We start from the raw sequence: 26733 nt of genomic DNA, 5'->3' as shown, positions 1-26733 counted from the left end.
CTCCACTGCTAACTACTGATGCATGTATAGTTTCATTAAAGTGACAATATGTATAAAACACTACTAACTGTTTTTTTGTGGAGGACATCTTCGGTTTTGCAGGATTTTTGGAGAAGGCATGGCACCTGAGACAAAACACACTGTATCCTATATAATTGTATTTGAATTCACCTTGTTTTTCTGTTTATTTACATTGAGTACAGCTTGTGTTATATTACGTTTTATTGTATTTTCTTGTATTTTTCTTTTTTTATGGCCATCTTGGTCTATGTAATTTGTTAAGTAATTGGTAAAGTATATTATTATATACTTATTGTTATGTGTCTTGTAAGCCCATATGGGCTGGGCATACATCTGTATGTAAGACACGAAAATAAAAAATATCAAATCAAAAAATCAAATCAAACTAACTACTGATGCAGTTTAATTAAAGTGACAATATGTATAAAACACTACTAACTAGTACTGATGCATGTATAGTTTCATTAAAGTGACAATATGTGTAAACAGACTAACTACTGGTGCATGTATAGTTTCATTGAAGTGACAATATGTCTTTTGTTTAAACATTTCTATTAATTAATCAAGTTCTGGAGCTGGTGAGAGAACACTAAGCACAGCTTACACTGAGCACCAGTGTAAGTGTTAGAGTAGTGTGGTGTCTCACCAGACCATTTGAGGCTAGAACGGCAAAGACGGGTACCGCATTGAAGCGCCGGTGGTGTCACTTTTCCCTGTACACGATCCAGAACTAGATCAAATACAAATACATGTTTAAAATATAACACACAGTCACTTTAAGACCAAATAAAAAAATCCCACTTTGCCAAGTGAAGGGAGAGGGGGTGAAGGGAAGTTAAGGGAGAGAGAAATGAGTGCGAAACCGTAGGGCTGAAACAAAAAGTCAGTCAAACTCTGTTTAAGTTTATCCAGGATTCCAGTTTTATTCCTTCACAAATAAATAGACGAGAATGAAGATGGTACAAAACAAACAACCACCAAAAAAAAGACTTTTAAGAGTTTAAGGAAGCTTTGTTTTCAGAAGGTCGGACAAAATGGACTTGAAAATGCTGGCTGTGTTGGATGAGACCGCGGTCCTCTCGCCTCGACGGTACCAGTGTCGGGACGAGTGAACAAACAACGGTTTTATTTTGCATGGGTTCAGTTCAGTTCATCCCACGGCCCCCGAAATCGATTCACCATCATGGGATAACAGACACACACACAGACAGACGCAGACAGACACAGACACACACACACACACACACGCTAGCCTTCACGTGCCCTTCACTGTTCCTTGTCCTGGTTGAGGACCAGATTGGCAGCTGACGGGAGAGAAAACAGAGGGCAGAAATACGGTTACTTTCACAGACGGGGGGCCAACTTTCAAAGGTTTGCTACTATGTCTGTAGAGTAGTGTTGCATGGTACACCGATAGTAGAAAAGGTACCCAGCTGTTAAAAACGGTTCAATACTCCATTGTAGGGCTGACCCTGATTAGTCGAATAGTCGACTAATCGATCGAAAGGAGCCGTAGTCAACTGCCAACCATAGTCGAATGCTATTTTTTTTTTTTATATTATAATACATATATATATTTTTTTTCATTCTTTCTTAAAGCAAAGAGGCCTAGAAGCGTGGCTAACACTAATGGCGCGCATACCAGAGAGGCTAACTGCCTAAGAAAATGGGCGAGGATTTCACCTGTCTAATGAACACACTAGACTAGACAAATATCAAGATGTATCCATCAGTGGACCAATTGCATGCTTTTGCAGAGGACAAGAAGCCTTCAGTCGACTCCTTCAGACATTAAGCACCCCCACAGCCCAAATGGAATGATATTATAAAATCACATTTTTCTTTTAATACATTTCTTTTTATATTCTACTACCAGTCGACTATCGGCAAATTTTGTCCAATCAAAGTAGACTATACAAATCCTTAGTTGGGGACAGCCCTACTCCATTGTATTAGTATCGATACTTAATAATAGCCTGAGGCGTATTTTCTATGAGTTGAGTGGATACGTGACCGGAGTGGTGTATGTGTGAAAGAGCGCACGCTTTGCATAGTGGGCGTGTCAACAGTGTCAGCTGAATAGACATCCCTGAATCTCTCTCTCTAATAATTGTTCATGTTCGGTCATCTAACTCGATTTAATTCAAGACTTTATAGTTAATTAATAAAAATGTATCGCATTTTAAACACATATTTGATTTGATGCGAAAAGCTAAAATGTTCTATTCAAACGTATTTTGGTATATGAGTGAATCAATGAATATACATTATACATAAGGTTAAGCAGCTAAATCTTGTTGATTGAAAACTTTATTAACAGATTACAGAATGGGTACAATACAGTATGGGTCAATACACACAATTGTTAAAGGAACACGCCAACTTTTGGGGAAATTTGCTTATTTGCCATCTACCCTAGAGTTAGACAAGCTGATACATACCCTTTTCTTCTCTGTGCATGCATTAGGCTTAGGGAACAGCCGCACCGTTAACCTAGCTTAGCGTCATTCACTGGAAGTAGGTGTGCCAGTGTAGCCTAGTTCCCAACAGTCACGAAATACACTCCAAAACGTTCCTGTAAACATGTTGTGACCTGTGTATTTACCACGTGGGAATTCTTTTAAATTTTATAATTAGACATTTTCGTTTTCTAAGTAGATATATACTCCGAATTTTTTTTTGCCACACCACCACCAAAGCGCAGTGATTTCATCACCTCAATAGCCCAGTTTATATATGTAGTATATATCTGCTTAGAAAACGAAAATGTCTAATTATAATATTTCTTTCTCCACATGGCAATACTCTTGACCGATATGCTTGCTTTATTCAAATGTATGTTTATTAAATTAAATAAATAACCAAAATTACATTTATTTTTCTTGATATATGAACTGGTATGACTGAATGTTTGTACATGTTTACAATTAATGAAAAAAGATGAGTTTCAAGTTGTTGTCATTTGTCACATTATGGTACATTATAGTGAAATGCTTGGTTCTGTATGACTGAGTGCTTCATACAGTAAAACGTTAAAGAATAAGGACCAAACACTATACAAAATATACAATATACAAAACTAAAATGTACAAAATGCAAAAATTAGGTAGAGGTACAGTAGTGCAAATCCTTTAGTAATAAATATAAAATAAAATATGGTCTAGTGTTAAAAAGTGTTTAAAGTTGGCGGCTGGGTGGCGCAGCGGACATTGCGCTCGTCACCAACGCAAGAGACACCGGTCTCGAATCCGGCTGTCAGCGTTGCCTCCGGCTTGGGCCGGCCGTCATACTGACTCAATTGGCAGTCAGCGGGAGGGAAAGTCGATGGGTGGTAATCTGGTTGTTGTAAACAGCGACTCCTACAGGTCGGTCAGGGCGCCTGCACAGCAAAGACAGGAGATGGCGGGGGCAGTGTGAGCCTCCCACACGTTACACCTCGCCAATGAGAGTCCGCGCTGGCAGGTGAAAAAGAAGTGGCTGGCTGCCTCCACATGTATCGGAGGGGAAATGTGATGGGCTTCTACTAGGGGTGGAACGGCTCACAAAATGGACAGTTCGGTTCGTATCACGGTTTTGGGGTCACGGTTTTCGGTTTGGTTCGATATACATTGTTTTTTTATATATAAAAAAATGTAACACTCAAAATCTAAACATGCTTCTCATTTATTAAAAAGATTTTTAAACAAGGTTTACAGTGTTACAGTGTTTACAGCCTTAAATAATGTTTGGCACACAAAGACCGAACTGACTGAAAATATAGGCTACATTTGTCAAAGTATTAACTTAGTGCAAACAAACAATATGCTCAGCTAGACTTTAGCTAGACTTTCCTTTCTTTAATATAAACACAAAAAAACAATGTCAACAATGTTTAAATTCCCTGATTGTCAGTTCTTAATGGGAAGATTTGTTTTCGGCTTGAAATTAAAGTGCAGTATTTGAAATACAATGAAAGGAATATGGCTGGATTTCTTATCAAAGGGAAAAGTGTCACTGTTATTTAAAATAAATAAATAAACAAATTAGAAGGCCATCAATATAAATTGCAGCATACATCAAACTAACACACACACACTGTACTGTTTCAAAACAACACTGCTCTGTTCATTCTATTTTTTAAATACGTACATTATCTGTCTACATTTCTTTAGACTAACATTATTTAAATTGAGTGCAACTGTGGTGGATTAACGTAATTCGGTGAGTTGGAACCATCTATGGGTTGGTGGGTCCGCACGGACATTTTAGTGTCACGGACCTTCAGCTCAGTCAACGTTATCAGCTTCGGTAACGTTAGGAGGAGTTCATAACATCAACATGCAGTGGAAAAGCGGCAATAGTTCCGGTTGGAGTTAGTAAAACACAGTTGTATGTTAGCCTTCTTGGATGTTGAATAAACGCCTATCATTGTCTTTAAACACCCCGCCTCTCAGACTCCCATTTTCTCCTCTGCTAGCTAGTAGCTACGATAACATTGCATTGACTGTATTAGCTGGCGGGCTACCATAGTTCAACATGCGTTGTGTTGTACTTTGCACTTGGCGCTGCTGTGATGGCTGCCTTTCTGATCGCTCCGACGAGACTGTGCTTTATTTTGTTAATTTTTATAGTATTAGGAGTTTTATTTGCACCAACTGTTGGTGCATTATATGTGTATGACCGTCAGTCAATCATTGACATTGGATTACGGGAAACTTACCAACTGGATTACTCGCTGGATCAACTTTCCGAACCACATCAATGGCCGGAAGAAATCCTCCGGAGACTAGGACCGGATCCTTTGTTCCTAGACCCCAGGAAAAGACGTCGAGGAAAAAGGTCTGGGATCCGAAACAGGCTGAGATCCAGACGACACCGTACACCACTTCCCAGTATATTGCTAGCCAATGTACAATCAATAGACAATAAACTGGATGACATCCGAGCAAGGATTCAATATCAAAGAGACGTTAGGGACTGCAATGTCCTTTGCTTCACCGAAACTTGGCTAACACCGGAGGTTCCAGATCACGCGATTCAACCAACGGATCACTTCTTTATCCATAGGAAGGATCGGACACAATCAGAGTCCGGTAAACAACGTGGTGGAGGTATTGCCTTCATGTTTAACAAAAATTGGAGTGATCCAACGAATGTGAAGGAATTATCCAACTACTGCTCCCCAGAACTGGAATATATAACCATCAAGTGTCGTCCTTTCTTCCTCCCGAGGGAGTTAACGGCGATCGTCCTGGTCGGAGTGTATATTCCACCGCAAGCCAACAACAACGCCGCGCTCTCCAGACTACACGACGAGGTAAATAATATACAAGCGACGAACGTTAACGCCGCCATTTTAGTACTGGGAGATTTCAATAGCGCCAATCTGAGAAAGGTATTGCCTGATTTCTACCAGCATGTGACTTGCAACACCAGAGGCGGTAACATCCTAGATCACTGTTACACGCAATTTAAAGGTGGCTACAAGGCTCATTCTGATAGTGGCTTTGGCAAGTCAGATCACGCATCCATTTTCCTTACACCAAAGTACAGACAAAAAATTAAAAGTACTCCCGTAGTCTCGCGAGAGGTGCAGAAATGGGATGTGACGTCAGAGGATACGATCCGGTCAGTGTTCCACAACACAGACTGGATTGTATTCCGCGACACAGATAACATTAATGCCTACACGGAGACAGTGCTGGACTATGTCTGTACTAGGGTGAAAGAAACAATCCCCACTACCAAAATGAAAGTTTACCCAAATCAAAAACCCTGGGTAGACAAATCCGTCCGTGAAGCTCTGAGAGAGCGCACCAAAGCATACAATGACGGCCTAGTGGCAGGCAACATGAATGACCACAAGGTGGCGCAACACAACGTAAGGAGGACAGTGTCAGAGGCCAAACGGCGCTACAGGGATAAAATTGAACTCCAGTTTGAACAAGCTGACTCTAGAGCTATGTGGCAGGGGCTCAAAACGATGACAGACTACAAAGGCGCCTCCCTCAAACTGAACAATGACATCTCCTTAGCAAACGACCTCAATACCTTCTATGCGAGGTTTGATGCTGGTAATAACAACACCAGCTCACAAGCCTCGGCAATGGGGGGGGGGGGGTCGGCTGCTGATGGAGGCGCAGTGTTCAGGGTAACAGAGCATGAGGTGAGGCGGACCTTTAAAAAAGTGAATATCAGGAAGGCAGCAGGTCCGGACGGCATCCCCGGCCGCGTCCTAAAAGTCTGTGCCGACCAACTGGCCCCAGTATTCACTGACATATTTAACCTGTCCTTAGAACAGGCTGTCATCCCCACCTGCCTGAAGAAGTCCACTATTATCCCTGTACCCAAAAAATCCAAGCCTGCTTGCCTCAACGACTACCGCCCTGTAGCTCTCACCTCCATAGCCATGAAGTGCTTTGAGAAGCTAGTAAAGGGCTACATCTGCTCCTCCCTCCCCATCAACATGGACCCCCTGCAATTTGCATACCGCCCCAACAGGTCCACGGAGGACGCCATATCCCATGTGCTGCACACAGCAGCATCACACCTGGACAAGAGGCAGGGGAACTATGTGAGAATGCTATTCATCGACTACAGCTCGGCATTCAATACCATAGTCCCCTCCATACTCATAGCCAAGCTCAGGGACCTGGGCTTGGGCTATGACCTCTGCCAGTGGGTCTTGGACTTCCTGACTGGCAGACCCCAGGTGGTGAGAGCAGGCAACTGCACCTCCTCATCCATCACCCTCAACATAGGGGCCCCCCAGGGCTGTGTTCTGAGTCCCCTCCTCTACTCCCTGTACACACACGACTGTGTGGCTCAGCGGAGTAGCAATACAATCGTCAAATTTGCTGACGACACAGTGGTGGTGGGCCTGATCTCTGCCAACGACGAGAGGGCCTACCTGGAAGAGGTCAAGGTCCTGGCGGGATGGTGCCAGGAAAACAGCCTCTCCCTGAACGTCAGCAAAACAAAGGAGATGATTGTGGACTTCAGGAGGTCGGGGGTCAAGGACTACAGCCCCCTCAGCATCGACGGGGCACCGGTTGAGAGAGTCAACAGCTTCAAGTACCTCGGAGCCCACATATCCGAGGACTTGAAATGGACCATACACATTAACAGTGTGGTGAAGAAGGCACGACAACGCCTCTACTTCCTCAGGCGCCTAAGGAAGTTCCAAGTCAGCCAGAAGATCCTTAAGAACTTCTACTCATGTACAATAGAGAGCATCTTGACCGGCAACATCACCTCCTGGTTTGGGAATAGCACTGCAAAAGACCAAAGCAGACTACAAAGAGTGACACGTTCAGCCGAACGCACAATTGGAGGGGGGCTCCCCACTCTCCAGAACATTTACAACAAGCGTTGCAAGGGGAAGGCTAAGAGAATTATTAAGGACTCGAGCCACCCGAACAACTGCCTCTTTGAACTGCTGCCGTCAGGCAAGCGACACAGGAGTCTCAAGGCGAGCACAGAAAGACTCAGAAGTAGCTTCTATCCCCAGGCCATCAGGCTGCTAAACGAACAATGAATGAACACTACACAACAACAACCACCAAACACACATAGCACACACATCCACACGCACACACTCACTTTAAACAAACACACTGTAGCACCCACTACACACACTTTATAGCACACACCCACTTTAAACAAACACACTGTAGCACCCACTCCCCACACTTTATATTTATGGATGAAGGATTGCACTACAACTCGTACACCTTACTGTAAATTGTACCTAAAATTGTACCTCATCCCATTTCTGCTTTGCACTAGATAGTACTGTACATTAGTACACTGCATAGTATTGTGTATTGTATATTATATGGTAACTCAGAACATTGTACATATGTCTATACCGAACAACTGTGACCTCATTCTTCTTCTAAATTCATGCTATATTATGTTATTATGTTATTTGATACTATCTTGTCTAGCACAGTCTCTGGAGCGTAACAGTAAGAAGCATTTTGTATGAAAGTATTCTGTACTTCTGTATGACAACTATTAAAGAACTTGAACTTGAACTTGTACAAACTGCTAACGCTATGGCAAGATGTGTGTAGGCCTATGTAATGTTAATGGCTATGTTTTTAAAGTCGTAATGAAGATTGATTTATATTGTGCTTGCCATTTTTACACAAACTGACTAGCACCTCCAGTGCTGCTGCTACTGCTGCAGCCAGCGCTCACCTCTCCCGGCTCTGCCAATTTTTTTTTTATTTGCGCATCATCTTAACCGTACGATACACAGACGCCCCGAACCATGGGGGTCGTACCGTACGGTACACGGTTCGAATGCGTATCGTTACACCCCTAGCTTCTACCCTCCCTACGACCGGCCAGTGGGGGGCACATGCAAGCAACGATCAGGACAGGGGAGGGAGAATTGGTACGAGAGGAAATTGGGATGAGAGAAAAATCACAGAAAAAGGAGGAGAAAAAGTAGGTAAAAAAAAAAGTTTAACGTGTCTAAAGTGAATGTTAACTCATTGTGCGCCAAAAACGAGATATCTTGTTTTTCTTACGTTTTTCCTTTTTTATTATTATTATTATTATTATTATTATTATTATTATTATTATTATTATTATTATTATTATTATTATTATTATTATTATTATTATTATTATAAATTATTTTTTTATTGATCTTTTTCCCCGTAGCGTGTGGAAGGATCACACTATCCCACTCAAGTCCTATCCGCGCTTAGCAGGTGCCCCGACCGAACTGTAGGAGTCGCTGTTTACAACGACCCGGACCCACCCCGCCAGCTTCTCCCACCCTCTAATACTGCCAATTGTATTAGTGTGAACGGCCAGCCAAGCTGGTGACAACCCCGGAGCTGTGAGCTGGATTCGAACAGGCGAATCTAGCCGCTCCGGGGTTTGGTGACGAACGCAATCTCCGTTACGCCACCTGACCGCCCTATTATTATTATTCTAAACAGTCACGCGGACCTTAGTGTGTGTTCTAGGGACCTCCGTGTATGTTAGAATTGAAATAACGATTGAATCCCGACAGGTGGCTAGTTTAGTGTGGGGCCTCCCCACGCTGCAGCCGAGAGCACTCAAAGCACTAGGGAGCAAGCAGCAGTGAGTAGAGCTATGGAGACAATAGTATGGCTATGGCGATCGCGACTTGAGACTATTATAAAGAGGATAAAACGATAACACTTATGGATGATAACATGGGTTTTCACCAGACTACACCGGACTCGGCACCTCTGGTAAATCATAAAAATACTATAGTCAAACCGCAGAGGAGGCAACATCATCTGTCGCGAGTTGCGAGCACCCCAGAATACAGCCAGCTAACGTTCGGCAATAGCGATCGCCTAGAGCGAACTATTGGAGATCATTATGACGATGACAAAGGTAACGTTTATTTTACCGAACCCCATCATAAAACATGCCTTTGTAATTATCCCAGCGTCGGAAAAAGACCCCCCCCCCCTGGTGGCCCTGTGAACAGAAACATTCCATATATGGTCGTGTTTACCTTTGACCTGGAAATAATATAGATTTTTGAGGCGAGCAACCCGCACGAATATGCGTATGCTGCACAAAACACGTCATATCTCGTGTTCCAGGTGAAACGTGTTATTTTGAAACAGGATGATTTTTAGTATGGGATAGTGCACGAACGAAGGCATGTAGAAATAAACTTTTTTAAATAGTGCCTGTCAAATCAGCCATACTATTGTCTCCATAGCTATAATATAGAATATACGATGGGTCTGCAACAGGGTTTCCGTTAGAAAAAATTGTTGCCGGTCTCAGGGTCCGGTAGATTTAAATCTACCGGTCAAATGAGAGAAATTCCGGTCAGAGTTTATTGAGCTTAAAAATAATTGACATCCTCAAGGCATGTAGATTTATAATATTTTAACTTAAAACTAGGCTACTTTTGCGTATACAATCATTTTTTTTTTTTTGATCAAATTTTTTTTATTATTAATTACATGAAACAGGACAACACAATAACCACAGTAACAAAAAACATAACTTTCACAGGAGAATAACAAACAATAATAATACAGAATAATAAATTATAAAGACAAAAAGAAAAAGAAACAGCGTCCAACCTATCAAATATAGATGGCTACTTCAATAACAAAAAGGGTCTTCAAAACATGGCAACCTTTCCCCACCTTTACAAAGTGGAGTGACTTAAAAGATTGTTTATGAGAGTGTTGCCGCAGATTTACTGTAGATAGCCTAGGTCCCTTACACATGTTCAAGACTGCCAAACTTGCAGAAGGTAAAGTGTAAGAAGAAAGAAATTCTTCCTCCAAGTTGGTTGACAGGTCAATCAGTCTGTCAATATTAGTCTCTTGGGGAGATGGCATGTGAGTTGACATATAGCGCAGAATAGCTAAATACCAACCCCCCCTAAAATCCCCCCAGTCAAAGTTAAGAAGGACAAGACAAAAACCAAGACAGACAAGACATTTCCTCCTCCCCCTCCCCAGAGACCGCCGGACCCCCCCGATCAAGCGCCCCAACCCCGCTCAGCCGCACACTGCGGTCTTTACCTTCTCAGCTGCTGCGAACCACAGGTCAATTCCAGCCTGCCCTACCCCGATCACCCGGGCCGTGGATATCTCAAGATAAATCACATCCAATAGAGTTAGGGACCAGTTAATCATTGTAAGCTTCTCAGGCTCCTTCCATCTCATTGCTATTAGCTTCTTCGCTGCTGTGACGCCCGCTAGGACAACCCTTTTCAGTTGTACGGACGCGGGTAGTGTCGTTATATCGTTCAGGAGTAGCGTAACAGCTGTGAATGGGATAGTTAAGCCACACAGATCTGAAAGTTTGTCCGTTATTGACCTCCAGAAGCGGGCCACTGGTGGGCAATCCCAATACATATGCATATAAGTGCCAGTGGCCTTTTGAGAGCACAAAGTGCACCGAGAGTCGGTTATCAGTCCCATAGCAAATAGCTTCCTAGGTGTAAGATAGGTCCTATGAATATAATTAAAATTAATTTGCTGGTGATTGGGGTTGCGGGAAGATAATGCCACATTTGCCCAAACATCATCCCAGTCAAACTCGGGGTCCAACTCCGGTATATCCACACGCCAGATTGTATCCAATGATAAATTTTTATACGTGGATTGAATTAAGAGCGTATAAAAGTCGGAGACAAACCCTCTGGATGTCGTCCTGTCCACTATGAGCCTGAGGAAGGGGTGTGGGTGCAAGGCTTGAGCCCACGGTACGCCATGCGCCCTCAGTGCTGACCTTAGTTGAAGGTAAAGAAAGAAGGACTCGCCGGGTAGATCATAAAATTCTCTTAAGTCCTGAAACGCACGGAGGCCGTTCTTATCATAAATATCCTCCAGAGTATGCACTCCCCTCCTTTGCCATTGAGGAATATTAACCGGCTTGTGTCCAACAAGTAATTGCTGGTTATTAAAAATTGGAGAGTCCAGGTGCCAAGGGCATTTAACCCCACACGACCTCTGTACATTACGCCATGTTTGGATCACGTGAGTTATGATCGGTCCATACCTCAGCCGGCATTTCGCAATAGAGACAGTGGAGTACACTACATCCTGTAATCTTAGCGGAGACACCGCCGCCGCTTCTAAGGAGCGCCACGATACAGCCTCTACAGGGTCTAGCCAGCACATCAAAGGTCTCAGTGAAAAGGACCAGAAATACAGTTTAAAATCAGGGATTGCGAGGCCCCCATCTTGTTTCCTACGTTGAGTAGTAGCCCTTTTGATTCTCGGGCGTTTGTTATTCCAGACAAACTTAGATACCATCGATTGTACCTTGCGCCAGTGGTCTATTGGAGGGGGCAGGGGGAGCATTGAGCTAATAAAATTTATCCTAGGCAGGATGTTCATTTTGATTATGGAAGCCCGGGCTTGTAAGGAGTTAGGAAGGGACGACCACCTGTCTAGATCCTGGCGTATTTTATCATAAGTACCCGTGAAGTTGTACTTAGTAGTTTGGTTCAGCGTGGGGAATATCTCTATGCCCAGGTATTTGAAATGTTCTACTATGGGGATATCAGCTGGTAGTCGTACCGCCTTGGCCAGTTCATTAAGAGGTAGGCAGGCTGATTTGTTCCAGTTAATCTTAAAACCTGACAATTTACCAAAGTCGTCGATTATCCTCAATAATTTTGTGGCCGACCGGGAGGGGTCGTCCATGAAAATCAGCAGGTCATCCGCATAGAGAGCAATTTTGTGTGGAGTATTGTTGACCATTATGGGGACGATGTCCTCCGATTGCCTAATAAATTGGGCCAAAGGTTCGAGGGAAAGCGCGAACAGTCCCGGGCTCAGAGGGCAACCCTGTCTAGAAGATCTGGAGACTGGAAAGAGTGTGGAACAGTTTTTGCCTGTCAGTATCATCGCAGACGGCGAGGCATACAGGACTTTAATCATATGAATAAAACTCTTTCCAAGACCCATGACCTCAAGTACCTTCCACAGATATGACCACTCAAGTCTGTCAAACGCCTTCATGGCATCCAAAGACAGAACTGTGGATGGAGTTGTATTGTCTTTACTGTTATCGATTACATGCAACAGCCTCCTAAGATTATCTGCAGCCAGACGCCCCGGGATAAAACCAGTTTGATCGCAGTGTACCAATACAGACATAAATCTCTGCAGGCGACGGGCCAGCACCTTGGCAAACACCTTTAAATCGGCCCCGAGAAGACTCAAGGGTCTATAGCTACCACAATCATTGGGATCTTTGTCCTTTTTGAGAAGTAAAGAAATCAACGCCATATTGACATCTCTTGAGAACTCCCCTTGTTCGATAGCGTAATTGATCATATCGAGCATCAATGGACCCAGTTGGTCCCAGAAAGCTAAATACACTTCGGGTGGAATACCATCCCAGCCTGGCGCCTTACCCCTCTGCATTTCAACAATAGTCTCCCTCAATTCTACGAGAGTAATCGGTCTCCCCAGTTCCTTGGCCTCTTCCTCAGAAATGTGGGGTATCTCAAGCCCGCCAATGAACGATTCAAATCTAGAGTCATCCAGATTACCCTCTGAGCTATATAACTGTGAGTAAAACTCTTTAAAAGTGTCATTGATCTTTTTCGAATCAGTAGTGACTGCACCCTGGCTCGTCCTAATCGAGGGGATATCTGAGAAATGATCATTTGATCGTATTTTCATTGCCAATAGATGGCTAGGTCTGGAGCCGTGAAAATAGTAATTTTGTCTTGTCCTATGTATCAAAAACTCAGACTGTTGTTTAAGTATGGAGTTTATTTCTTTTTTGACTATCTTACGTTGTGTGTTTAGTCGTTCATTATAGTCAGTTTGCAAGGATGCGTATAGGTCCGCATATAATGATTCCAGTCCTTCTAGCTTTTTTGACCGGGATTTTCGCAAATTGGAGGCAAATAGTGTGACATGACCCCTGATGAATCCTTTCAATGCGTTCCACAGGACCCTAGGGTCTTCTACTGTGCCAACGTTGATCTGCAAAAATTCAGCTAGTTTACTCCTGAACTCAGAACAGAAGTCATCGTTCTTTAGCAAGGTCGAATTAAAACGCCATCTGGGAGCTCTTGCGGAGAGCCTGCCAAAGGTTGCCGTAAGGAAAATCCCCTTGTGGTCTGAGAGAGCCAAGGGAACCAATGAGACATCGAAACTATCAAACATATTAGGGGACGCGAATGCATAGTCAATTCGAGAGAAGCTTTTGTGTCTGGCTGACAGGTGAGAGTAATCTCTGAGGGTGGGGTTGCATAAGCGCCAGAGGTCTGAGAGCCCCGTGTCTTTGGCCCACATCCTGAGGGCCTTAGAGGCCCGTTTCTGGTCGCTCGTTTCAGAGGGCCCAGACCTATCCATCTCCGCATCCCAGCACGCATTAAAATCGCCACCCACAATGAGAGCGTATCCATTAAGTTCCAACATATTCTTCGTGATTGTATTATAGAACGCTGAATCAAATGTGTTAGGAGCATACAATGCTATTATAGCCATCTTCCTATGCAAGAATTCAACTTTTGCTATAGTAATCCTTCCCTCCGTGTCCGACCATACATCCAAGATTTTGATATCAAGGTTACGTCTTGTAACTATGACTACTCCTTTCGTCTTATCATCGGCTGAGGATGCGGAGATAACGTGATATTGCCGATTTGCCAGTCTTGACACGTCACCTACCATTAAATGCGTCTCACTAAGGAGAGCAAGGTCAATATTTCTCCTCTTCAATAGCCAAAGGACACTGGCACGCTTGTGTGGGGCGTTAAGCCCTCCTGCGTTCCAAATTAAAATATTCAATTTAGCCATGGTCGAGCTTGTATAAGTGCGTAGAGAACATACCCGTGCAGCCAGGCTGAGTACAGAGGTGCCGATCCCGGCGGGCCCGGACGGTCAATCCCAGGAGTTCAGAGGAGGAACACTTACACATATATAAGACAACAGTACATAGAACACATAAAAATACCACCCCAGCTACAACCCCCCCTCCTTCTACTCTAAACCCTAACCCACCCGTCCTACTATAAGTTCCTCTATACCCACTCTCCAATCCCCACCCTATGCCCCACCCACTGAGGATGGTCATCTTCCTATCACTTCCCACTAGAGACATGGATCAATAAGACGCTTCCCACTCCCACCCCCCTCTAGATAAACCCCTGAGTAAACCCCCACTAGTCCAATAAACACAAATAATAATAAAATAAAATTCAATAAAGATATCGGTCGAAAACCACCTGAGCCCTGGCCCCAACATGAGAAAACCATAATGGTAAAAATAGCCATTATTAAATAATAACTCCGCATCAACCTGCAGCCCTCTATTTCGGAATCTGCGCTTCAACATCACATTGTTATAGCCCAAAAAGGTATAGGAAAATTCAATACAAAATTAAATTAAAGCATCCCAGCCGATAGTCTAAGGCAGGTTCGGGTCACAGGTTAATTGTGCAAAATTGTGTGAACAGTGTCAATTAAACAATGACAAAAAAAAGGAGGAAGGGAAAAAAAAGGTTATGGTCAAAGTGCACCCCTTTAGCCGTCCCTCTGATCAGGCACAACGGCTGAAATGACCCAACCTATGTAAGATTAGAATTAAACACAATCATTCATTAATCAATCCGGGGATGGTAATAGGCAACACCTGACACCACCTGTCATCATACATTGTTTCAATAAAGATATCGGTCGGAGCAGTTAGTCCAAGGTAGGATCGAATCACATTTAAATTGCTCATTCAAATGCCATTAAAACATATAGGAAAATTCAATACAAAATTAAATTAAAGCATCCCAGCCGATAGTCCAAGGCAGGTTCGGGTCACAGGTTAATTGCTCATTCAATTGCCCTTAAAACAGCGACACTAATTATTATATAATTACTCAGCATCAACCTGTAACCATCTACCCTGGAGTCTGCATATTAATGTATCAACGTTATAGCATAAGTGCCTCACGGAAAATTCAAAACAAAATTAAGGCTTGTCAGTAGTTAGTCCAAGGTAGAACCGGATCACATTTAAATCGCGCATATAGATGACATAAAAACAGCGACAGTAGGAAAGAAAAAAGAAAGGAAGAGAGGGTAATGGCTAGAGTGCAAGCCATATAACCATATAGCCATTAAGTGCAAGCCATACCCGACCCAACCTGTTATCAAATATTGTTTATGCATATTCAACCGACCTTGGCATCTACTTTGGATCACCAAAGCTCAAAACAACCTGGATATAAAAATAAAAAGCATACCAGAAGTTAGTTAGGGACTCGGTCACTCTTGAACTGTGCAAACCAATGTCCCTTTGAACAGCAACAGCAACCAAAATACGTAACCATTAACGAATGTCTCAGCGCAGACCATAGTCGAAGCCCGCTGGCTAGCCCGAGGCTAGCGCGTAAGCTAGTGACGAATCCGGATAGCACGTTAGCCTACTATGTACATTGTTCAGCTAGCTCGTTAGCTTCCAAAGAGGCGATACACAAGTACGACCATGAGGTCAGCTTTAGCAAGTAACAGAAGTCATTGGGAAGCCCCGCTAGTTGGATGGGCAGAGGACAGTTAGCATGTCTGGGCATGACAGCAAGTGTTTGTGAATAGTCGACCTAATCAATGTATATAGGCCCAAACCGCCAAGTCACTCACCCTCCATAGATATCAAGCAACAGACTCGGGTGTCTTCGCGAGATATTCCTTCGCTTTAGCCAACGACCAAAACAAACGCTGACCACCGACCTTCTCCAACACAGATAGTTTCGCGGGAGCGAATAACGTGGGCCTCAGGCCTAGTCTCCATAGCTTAGTCAGGACCACCTTGTACTCGGCTCTCTGAGCTTGAACCTCCGGTGTAAAGTCCTCGAAAATGGCCACTTTGTGATCGCCAAACCTCAGAGTACCCCTTCTGGTACGAGCCGACCGCATGATGATTTCTCTCTGTTGGAGTCTGTTCAGCTTGACTATGATGGGCCTCGGTTCTTTGTTCACGCCGGGAGAAAACCTGCCCGCTCTGTAAGCCGACTCACAGATAGGAGGCGAGGGGAGGACGTCCGTCCCTAGTATCTTCTGCAGCAGTTCGGGCATGGTCTCAGAGAGACGGCCTTCACCGCTGGTCTCCGGTACTCCAACAATCCTGACGTTGTGGCGTCTATCCCGGGACTGCATCTCCTCCATCGCCGACTGTAGTTTGTTGACTTCAGCCTGCCTAGCCAGCAGGGCGGATTCAAGACCCGCCATCTTCTCACACTGTGATGATACCTCCGTCGTTAGCATGGCTAGTTCGTTAGCATTAGCCGATGAGGCAGCGTGAATCGTCTCCATCTTGTCTGTCAGCGGGACTACCGCCAGCCGTATTTCTTCTGATATCTCACGACGGAGGCTGATACAGAAATCCGCCAGCACTTGCTTCTGTGCTTCAGCGATGCGTGCCTCAGAGTCTGCGTGTACTTTCTTCTGTGCTTCAGCGATGCGTGTCTCAGAGTCTGCGTGTAGCTTGGTCATGACCAAGAGCACAGCTTCGCTTAACTCCCCGACAGCGGGAGACGGTACGGCCATGCTCGGCGGTGTCGGTGTCGTGCCTAACTCTTTCATGGCTCTGGTTTCCACCCCCGCCATCGTAGAAAGTCGAAAAAAGTTGATGAATGTATACTAAACACGACGACCTAGCAAACAGATAAAAAACAAATAAAAATAAAATAAAGACTAATGGGGAGAAACGTATATTCAGCACGGTAGAAGGGAGCTCATGTGAAAACACGTCTACTCCATGATCGCTCAGCTCCGCCCCCGCGTATACAATCATTATATTCCAAATAAAATAAGTCCCGAGACTCCGTGCTGCTGCCGACTTTAAATCAAATAGGTGTCTGTGGGCAGTCGCCCGACATTATTAAACAGCAGTCTGTTATAATCACATTTTTATGAGCTAACGAATTCCGTTATATTGGACATTTGTATTAATTATATCAAGCGAAGAACTGAGAAATTTGGCAGAGAGAGACGGCAACATTATCGTGGGTTTGCGTGATGACTCTCTCCACCTCGCAACGACTTATTTGCAAAGAGTATGGCGCTGCAGAGCAGCAGATTCAGCTGTTTTTTGGCTCTATCTGGGGACCGCTCAACAGCGCCCCCCACCCAACAGCTGAATTGCCAATGGCTGAATTGGAGTACTGCACTGTGCCGCTGCTGCTCCGGCTCTGCAGCTACACATGCACTCGCAAAACCCAGCACTAAGCTCTCGCTGACAACATTATTATACCTGCTTGGTGAAGCAACGATGAAACAAATGTAATGATTGTTTCGTTCATCGCATAGGCTATTTAATTTTAGCCTATTTTAATACAATTCAAATAATCAAATTGTGCTTAGAGGGCATTATTTTCACCGGACATTAAGACCGGAGAGATTAAATATGTCGGACTTCAACAGATTTTACCGGTCAAATACCGGTAATTACCGGCTAACGGAAACGCTGGTCTGCAAACATCGTGAAAATGGTCAAAAAATCTGGCTCCAGGGAGTAAAGATGGAAAAACAGCGTGGCAGTCAAAGAGTTAAAGGGTTAAATAACTCTGTATGATCGCATGTACAATAATGCTGTATATACTGTATATATTATTATATTTACAGTATATATATTTATTTATCTGTCTGTCTATACCTGCAGATAATCCTCTTTACATACCTGTAGATACTATATCTATATATATCCCTTACCTACTCTTACTAGTTATACCGCTGGCCGGTATGACTTACTACCATAGTGTCTTTATACCTGTATCACTGTACATAATAATACTATACCACTGTACATACATGTGATTAGCATTATTACTCGGTACTCATTTATATATTTTATATCCGGTTTAATCACCTGTACATTGTACTTTATGTGCACTCTGGTTAGATGCCAAACGTATTTGCATTGTACTGTACTTGTGCTGAACAATGACAATACATTTTAATCTAATCTAATACAGCTTTGAATGGGAGCATTGTCAGCATTCAAAACTGAATTAGATTAGATTAAAATGTATTGTCACTCAATTTCCTCTCTTCCAGTACACTAAGGATTTTCTTTTGCACAATTTGCATCTTTTTCTTTTGTTTAGTTAATCTTCTTGAGTGCAGAAAAAAAACTTAATGTGAATTACTGCACTTGGCAGCAGGTGCACGGATTCGAGTCCAGGAGCCCAGTTAGCACTAATGACCTGCAGTGAATGGAAGAGGAAGTGACCGGTGGATTCAATGGCAGCCTGCTTCTGTACCCATAAGATGTCCTCAAGAGTGCAGCCTCTTTTTAGCAGTCCTGGACTATGATTCAGATTAATCACTGGTGATACAGTAGATACAGGGGAGGAAATTAGGCCATTTTTCTCGCCAAATGCGAGTATTCTTTATGTTTGGCGAGTGATTCATGAAGATCACTCGCCACACTGGCGAGTAGTAAACAAAACAAAAAAATCATTCTGCAATCTGCCTATTCGCTCACTGGCACAAGCCGAACTCTGACTCCCCCCTTATGATTCCTCCCATTTGCGCCTCATAATAATCCATAACCAATGAACATCATCGTAGCGCTCTAAGCTCCTCCAATGAACACTCGTTTTCTAGAAGATGCCGCCCATCTAGGGGAAGTGGACAGACCACTCACTCAAGTCAACCAGCATTAGCCGGCTAGCTACCTAGCATGCAACAAGCTACTCATAATGCGCGTTCAACATAGTGAGCGGCTTTGCTTAAATTAAGCCGAGTGACATTTTATTATTACCGGGTTTCCCCCCATATCACCACTCGCCCATATGCCCTTCACAACGGTGATGTTGTCATACTTGTCATTCAGAATACACCTGCTGAACCCCTAGCGTTGACATGAGATTCGATTCCAATGTATTGTCATCATACAGCACAAGTACAGTACAACGGAATACGTTTGGCATCCAACCAGAGTGCAAATGTAACAAGTAAAGTTCAAGTTGTTTTATTTAGCTATTACATTACAGTGAAATGCTTGGTTCCTTCACTGCCCAGCCCAGTCCAGCCCAACCCAGTCCAACCTAGACCAGCCCAACCCAGTCCAACCCAGCATCTTTCACTGCCCAGTTGAGCCCAACCCAGTCCAGAATAGTTCCCTCTTTCATGTTAATATGTGATATCCTAATATTTTGAAGAGTAGAGACGGTGTGATTAATATATGTTTTATGCTAATATTGTGAAGAGTAGAGACACTTAATGTTTTATGGTAATAAATATTTTAAAGAGTAGAGACACAGTGTGATTATTACTATGATTGAAAATCAATTTAGACGAAGACATACAAAGAAGTAATTATCACAATTAGCGATTTATTTATGGCTGGTAAAAAATCTGTTTGGCTGCTAAAAAAAAATCATATACTCGCCAGTTGGCTGGTAAGCCAAAAAGTTAGTTTCCTCCCCTGGATAGATACGACACTCATCACTGTGTCCTTTATGAGAAGGTTGGTTGGCCCTCTCTGACGGAGAGGCGCAACAAACACTGGTTCATTTTTAAGGCCCTTATTGGTAAGCTGCTTCCTTATACTACATCATTATTGGTAAGCTACCTCCTTATACTACATCATTATTGGTAAGCTACCTCCTTATACTACATCATTATTGGTAAGCTACCTCCTTATACTACATCACCTGGCACGGTGGTGTCGGGAGAACAGCCTCTCCCTGAACGTCAGCAAAACGAAAGAGATGGTTGTGGACTTTAGGAGGTCGGGGCCAGGGACTACAGCCCCCTCAGCATCGTTGGGGCACCGGTCGAGAGAGTGAACAGTTTTAAGTACCACATATCAGAGGACTTGACATGGACCACACACATTGACAGTGTAGTGAAGAAGGCATGGCAACACCTCTACTTCCTTAGGCGCCTAAGGACGTTCAAAGTGAGTCAGAAGATCCTCAAGAACTTCTACTCGTGCACAATAGAGAGCATCCTGACTGGTAACATCACCTCCTGGTTTGGGAATAGCACCGTACAAGACCGCAGCAGACTACAGAGAGTGGCCCGTTCAGCCGAACGCACAATTGGAGGTGGGCTTCCCACTCTCCAGGACATCTATAACAAGCGTTCCAGGGCTAAGGCTAAGAGAATAATCAAAGACTCTAGTCACCCAAACAAATGCCTCTTTGAACTGCTGCGGTCAGGCAAGCGCTACCGGAGTCTCATGGCCAGTACAGAGAGACTCAGAAAGAGCTTCTATCCCCAGGCCATCAGGATGCTCAATGACAATGGCACTATGTAACAACCCATCATCTACACTCACTGCACACACATCCACATGTACACACTCACTTTAAACAAACACTCACCTTACCACTCACTCTACTCACTTTAGACACTTTCTGCATTGTACCTCACCGTTACTCATTTTACTCTGTATTGTATATATGTATATTGACTGAACATTCCTTTACTTACATTTTACTTACTTCTTAATAAAGTTTTTTACTGTATGTAGCACACTCTCAGGGGCTTATAGAGAGAGAGTCTCCGAAATCCGTCCGGCCACTCGCTTATCGTTGCGGGACTCAAGACACACGTCCATGTGTAGCGATCGCTGCCATAACTCAATAATTGACATGATTTGGGCGTGTATTAGTATTATACAAACCGGAAATGGATCCCCTCGATCCCCATCACATAACTGGGATCCGTTTGCTCCAGTATCATCGCCCAACGGTAAGAGGAGGCTGCCGTGAGTTTCAGCGTTTTTGTTTATTATTATCGATGCAAACTGCTCTGATCTATATATCACCCATCTATATATCACCCATACTACATAAATCATTTAACGACGATCACGGAATTATAAACGACCCCCCCCCCCCCCCCCCCCCCTCCGTTCACCCGCGCATGATCAGTCATAACGTTTAGGACCATGTACAGTTGACATTTTTAATATAGCGTGTATCGGCAACAAATGGCATTTGATAATGTATATATGCATTTATGCCTACATCTCACGTTCTAGGATTTACTGCAGAAAACGATAAAAACGTATTTATATTCTAGACAGTATTTTTGTATGAATGTGTGAATGAAAAAGTAAAACGTTCCTACATCCTGAACGATAGATAATCGATGTTGAATGGGCCATAGTAATGTCAATATAGCAATACAATTTAAAAAGTTATAGCCCTGCAAAGAAGGTAAACATCTCCATAGGCTTAGACTGGTGGCAGTGATCAAACATTGATGGATATAAGCGTGGCAGAGAAAGTGTTAAGGTCCCCTGAGTTTGCTCTGAGCAGGGTAAATCTGCATTTTGCTCCGATGCCCCTCTAGCTCATGGAATGAACTCCAACAGTCCTTAAAGCTTGAGATTCTCCCCTCTGTTGCACAGTTTAAAACCAAACCTTCCAACCTTTGTCAATCAAGTTGTCGATGGCAGAACAATGCACTTTTAGTTTTCTTGCAGAATGCAATTTCTTTAAAGATACCCAATACTGTATTACTATATTATGTGTTAACAATACCGACAAAGTGCAGATTTGGTTTCCCCCCACTTTTTTAATGCAGATAGGAGGTTTTGCTCGTCAGCTATTTTTTTTAACTATATTTTTATGGCATTTTCTGCTTTATTGTGGATAGGACAGTTTGGAAATTGGGAGAGAGAGAGAGAGATGGGGAGGACATGCAGCACATGTCCTGGGCCGGATTCGAACCCAGGCCGCTGCGGTTACGCAGAACGTATATACGTGGTGCGCCACCGGGGCGCCCCGAGGCCATTGGCGCGTTTAATTTATTTTTGTCTTATTGTTTTTTTTTTTTTATCTACTTTTTCTCCCCATTTTCTATTTTTCTCCCTTCCCCAATTTCGTATATTGTCCAATTCTACCCTCCCCTGTCTCGAACGTTGTTGGCCATGCCTCCCACAAGCCGGCTGCAATGTAGACAAAGCCTTGCATCACGTGTCCCCTCCGGTACTCGAGGAGGCAGCCGTCGCATCTTTTCACCTGCACAGCGCGATCTCTGTGGCGAGGGTCTGCGTGGGAGGGACACACCGCCCCCGTCGCTTCCTGATTCTAATTATTTGTCTTATTGTTATGACTTTATATGCTGTGATTTTATGCCTTTTTTTTTTTGCTCAATTCTGTATGTAAACTCGACGTGACCGTAATTGAGGGAAACCTCAGTTGCCTTTCGAGTTTGAAATTGAATGACATATTTGAATCATGGGTGTGTGTGTCTCACCCTCTTTGGTGACGCTCTCTGCCATGTTCTTGGCCCTGTCGCTCAGGTTGGTGACCACAGTGTCCATGGTGGTCTGGTGCTTCAGGAAGAATGGACGGACGACGCGTTGGTACAGAACGGAGGAACCGTTCCAAGACACTGGAGCCATACACCACACCAAGAACACACACTGGGGGGGGGAGAGAGAGAGAGAGAGAGAGAGAGTGAGAGTGAGAGTGAGAGTGAGAGTGAGAGTGAGAGAGAGAAGCATCCATACTAACCGTTCAGTGCACCGTCACATGCAGTAGGAAACACAAACACTGGACATTCAGTTTTAAACACACTCCCTTACTACCTTACTACCATACTACCATACTGAGGCCGGACGCTCAGTGCTGTGGTGGAACTGGACTCATCAATTGCATCGTAGACGGATCTTCATGATCAATATGGATTTAATATTGAAACACATGGTACAAACAAGGTAGATTAAGGCCTTGTCCAGACTAAAACGATTTTGATCCGTTTAGTTTTCGTTTCGTTTTAAGGTTTCCGTAAAAACGAAACGTCTCAAGATAATAAGTGCATGCCACAAATTTAAATGTGTGTGTCCAGTCATTTCGACTAGCAAACGTTGTATTTAACGTTACCTCAGGATACTATTCCTAATTTATGCAAATGACATGTCGTCAGCTTGTGACTGCAACTTGTTCCTGTTTGCGGACGACTCAGCCCTGCTGGTCTCTGACAAGAACAAGTTACAGGTTGAAAAAGCCCTCAGCTCGGAACTAGGCAAAATCTGCATATGGCTCGCCGACAACAAACTATCATTACACATGGGCAAAACAGAGTCCATTCTCTTCGGTTCAAATAACAAACTCAGCAAGACCGACGGCTTCTCGGTTACAGTGGGTGCCAATATTATCACAAGGAAAGATGAAATTACCTACCTGGGTTCCATCCTAGAGGCTAATCTTTCCTGTGACAAAATGGCATCCAATGTAATAAAAAAAGTCAACCAACGAACGCGATTCTTGTACCGGATCTCCTCTCTGGTAAACAAGAATACCCTGAAGACTCTAGCAGGAGCACTCATTCAAGGGTACTACGACTATGCTTGCACCTCATGGTACCAAAGCACCTCAAAGGCACTAAAAAACAAATTACAAACATCTCAAAACAAGCTAGTCAGACTACTACTTGACCTGACTCCTAGAACCCACCTCACCCCTGCCCACTTTGACAACCTAGGATGGCTTAGAGTAGACGACAGAGTACAGCAACTTGCAATGGGCCTGGTCTACAAGATACACTACGCGACCAAGGTACCCATGTACATGTCAAAATACTTCCCAAAGGTCAGTGAATACCACGATCACAACACCAGAGGGAGCTCCACAAATCATGTTAAACCCAGATTCGGCTCAAACAAGGGACTAAACACGTTTCGCAATTATGCCACATCAATGTGGAACGCCCTGCCTAAAGCTGTAAAGGAATGTGAATCACTACCCACCTTCAAAAACACTCAAAAAACACCTACGTGAGACTGCAATTCGAAACTGGCCCCTACAAATGTCCTAACCTAGTTGTACAGTAAATGACCAAGTAAGGCTTTGTCAATATTCCAATGTACAGTGTAAAATGTGTGTGTGTCCCCTACCCAACCCCCCCCCCCCCCCCCCCCCACCTCCAATGTACAGCCCTCACCCAACCCACCCAACCCCACCCCACCAACCTCCTCCAATGTACAGTTTCTATGCCAAATGTATATACACTCCTTTTCTGGACACTTTTGTATCACAAACAGTACTGTATTTGCAAATCTGATATGTCATAAATGTATAGATGTAGCAGTACTGTCTATCTGTATGTCATGTATGTCATATATGTTATGATGAATTGAAAATGGGGGACCCTGATGTAAACAAGACGAAAGTCTTTCTCTGGTCTGCATCCCCTTAACAATTGTATGTATTGAGATGTACTGTACTGTACCCATTCTGCAATCTGTTAATAAACTTTTCAATCAATTCAATCAATACCACTGTCTATTGTATTTAGTTGGTTAGCTATTTAGATAATGTGGATAGCATTTTGAATAGCATCAATACTAGCTGGCTGGATACAGCTTTATTTACTAAATTATGGAGGCTTTTAATCATCAAGGTAAGAGAGGATTTGTCATGATCAACTGAAGGTGTATGCTATGGAACAATATGTGCTTGGGTTTTCAGAAAAAGGCCAGCTATGTGACGCTAATTATTTAGCTAATATTGATAGCATCGCTTGCTGGCTACAGCTCAACACCATGCCATGGGGCTACTATTTACTAAATTATGGAGGCTTTTTAATCGTCAAGGTAAGAGAGGATTTGTCATGATCAACTGAAGGGGTATGCTATGGAACAGTATGCTTGGCTACTACTTGGGTTTTCAGAAAAAGTACATTTAGCTGTAAAAGCCCGATCAAGCTCTGTAACACTGTTTTTTGTGAACAAATGTTTTTTTATTTTCTCTTTTTTTTAAATGAAACAAGTCAAACAATACAGTAACAGTAATAATCAACAATAACTCACAGGACAATAACAGAAATAATAATAACAATAATGACAGTCCGGTAATTAAATCAGAATGAAAATAGACTAAAAGACATGAAAATAATAAATACAATACCATGGACACTCGCTCGCATCCCAGTGTTTACACTCCTGTTTAGCCTTGTCAGTGTTTATACTCCTCTGTTTAGCACCTCATCACAGTGCAGAATAATGAAAGACCCTCACCACCCCAACAACAGCCTGTTCATGCTGCTGCGGTCAGGCAGACGCCTGCGAACCCCAGCTACTAGGACAGAGAGGCTTCGGCTCAGCTTCTTCCCCCAGGCCATCAGAGCCCTGAACACTGAACTCTCCACACTCAAGCACACATGAGCACACACACGATACACACACTGTACACGCTCACACACTAGCAGCCACTTTAACATGAGCAAGCACACACTCATGCTGCACACGCCCACACTTATGGCCACTAAGGAAAGGTCACTTTAAAAATAGTATAGTAACAGTAACAGTGTATTGCACTACCAAAGGACCTAGCATGTCCTCCATGCTCTGTAAATAACTTATGTACAAATACCGATATGCCCTACTATGTTACTGTTTATTGCACAATGTTGTTTTATTGGATTCCATTATATGTTGTATTACTGTATTGCACATCGTTGCAGGCAAGACCACCCGCATTTCATTGTATACTTGTATGCTGTGACAAATAAAACTCTTGACTTGACTTGACTTAGCCTCGTCAGTGTTTATACTCCTCAGTTTAGTCCATCATCAGTGTTTATACTCCTCTGTTTAGCCTCGTCAGTGTTTATACTCCTCTTTTTAGCCCCTCATCAGTGTTTATATGCCTCCGTTTAGCCTCGTCAGTGAAATACTCCTCCGTTTAGCCTCGTCACAGTGTTTATACTCCTCCGTTTAGCCCCTGGTCACAGTGTTTATACTCCTCCGTTTAGCCTCGTCACAGTGTTTATACTCCTCCGTTTAGCCTCGTCACAGTGTTTATACTCCTCCGTTTAGCCTCGTCACAGTGTTTATACTCCTCTGTTTAGCCTCGTCACAGTGTTTATACTCCTCCGTTTAGCCTCGTCACAGTGTTTATACTCCTCCGTTTAGCCTCGTCACAGTGTTTATACTCCTCCGTTTAGCCTCGTCACAGTGTTTATACTCCTCCGTTTAGACCCTCGTCACAGTGTTTATACTCCTCCGTTTAGCCTCGTCACAGTGTTTATACTCCTCCGTTTAGCCTCGTCACAGTTGATGAAGTCCTTCCGTTTACCTTGCCAGCGTAGTAGAAGGGAACCCAGAAAAGGAAGAGGTCGGAGAAGTGCTCCACGATGCTGAAGCAGCCGTACACCACCCAGTACGTCAGCCACTGTGTGTCGTCGTCCTTCTTGCTGCTCTCAATGGCCTTGATGCTGAGTGGACAACAGGACAGATAAAGTTCACCAGGTTAATGCCGATTGGATAACACAGGACAGG

At 43.5% G+C, this 26733-nt stretch overlaps 1 protein-coding gene across 2 annotated transcripts in view; it reads right to left on the bottom strand.

The window, feature by feature from the left end:
- Positions 1-924: 924 nt before the first annotated feature.
- LOC311224375 (receptor expression-enhancing protein 6) overlaps positions 925-26733 on the bottom strand; it is a 46793-nt gene continuing 20984 nt past the window's right edge. For both annotated transcript variants that reach the window (XM_084309343.1, XM_084309344.1), the window contains exons 4-6: positions 26531-26669; positions 22707-22875; positions 925-1325 (exon numbers count right to left, since the gene is read on the bottom strand). In XM_084309343.1, coding sequence (XP_084165469.1) covers positions 1288-1325; positions 22707-22875; positions 26531-26669 — 346 coding nt within the window. In that variant the 3' untranslated portion in view covers positions 925-1287. The remainder of the gene's footprint in view (positions 1326-22706; positions 22876-26530; positions 26670-26733) is intronic.

Source organism: Notolepis coatsorum (assembly GCF_963971535.1).
Source record: "Notolepis coatsorum genome assembly, chromosome: 2".
NCBI lineage: Eukaryota > Metazoa > Chordata > Actinopteri > Aulopiformes > Paralepididae > Notolepis > Notolepis coatsorum.
This window is presented reverse-complemented; position numbering and strand designations above follow the sequence as displayed.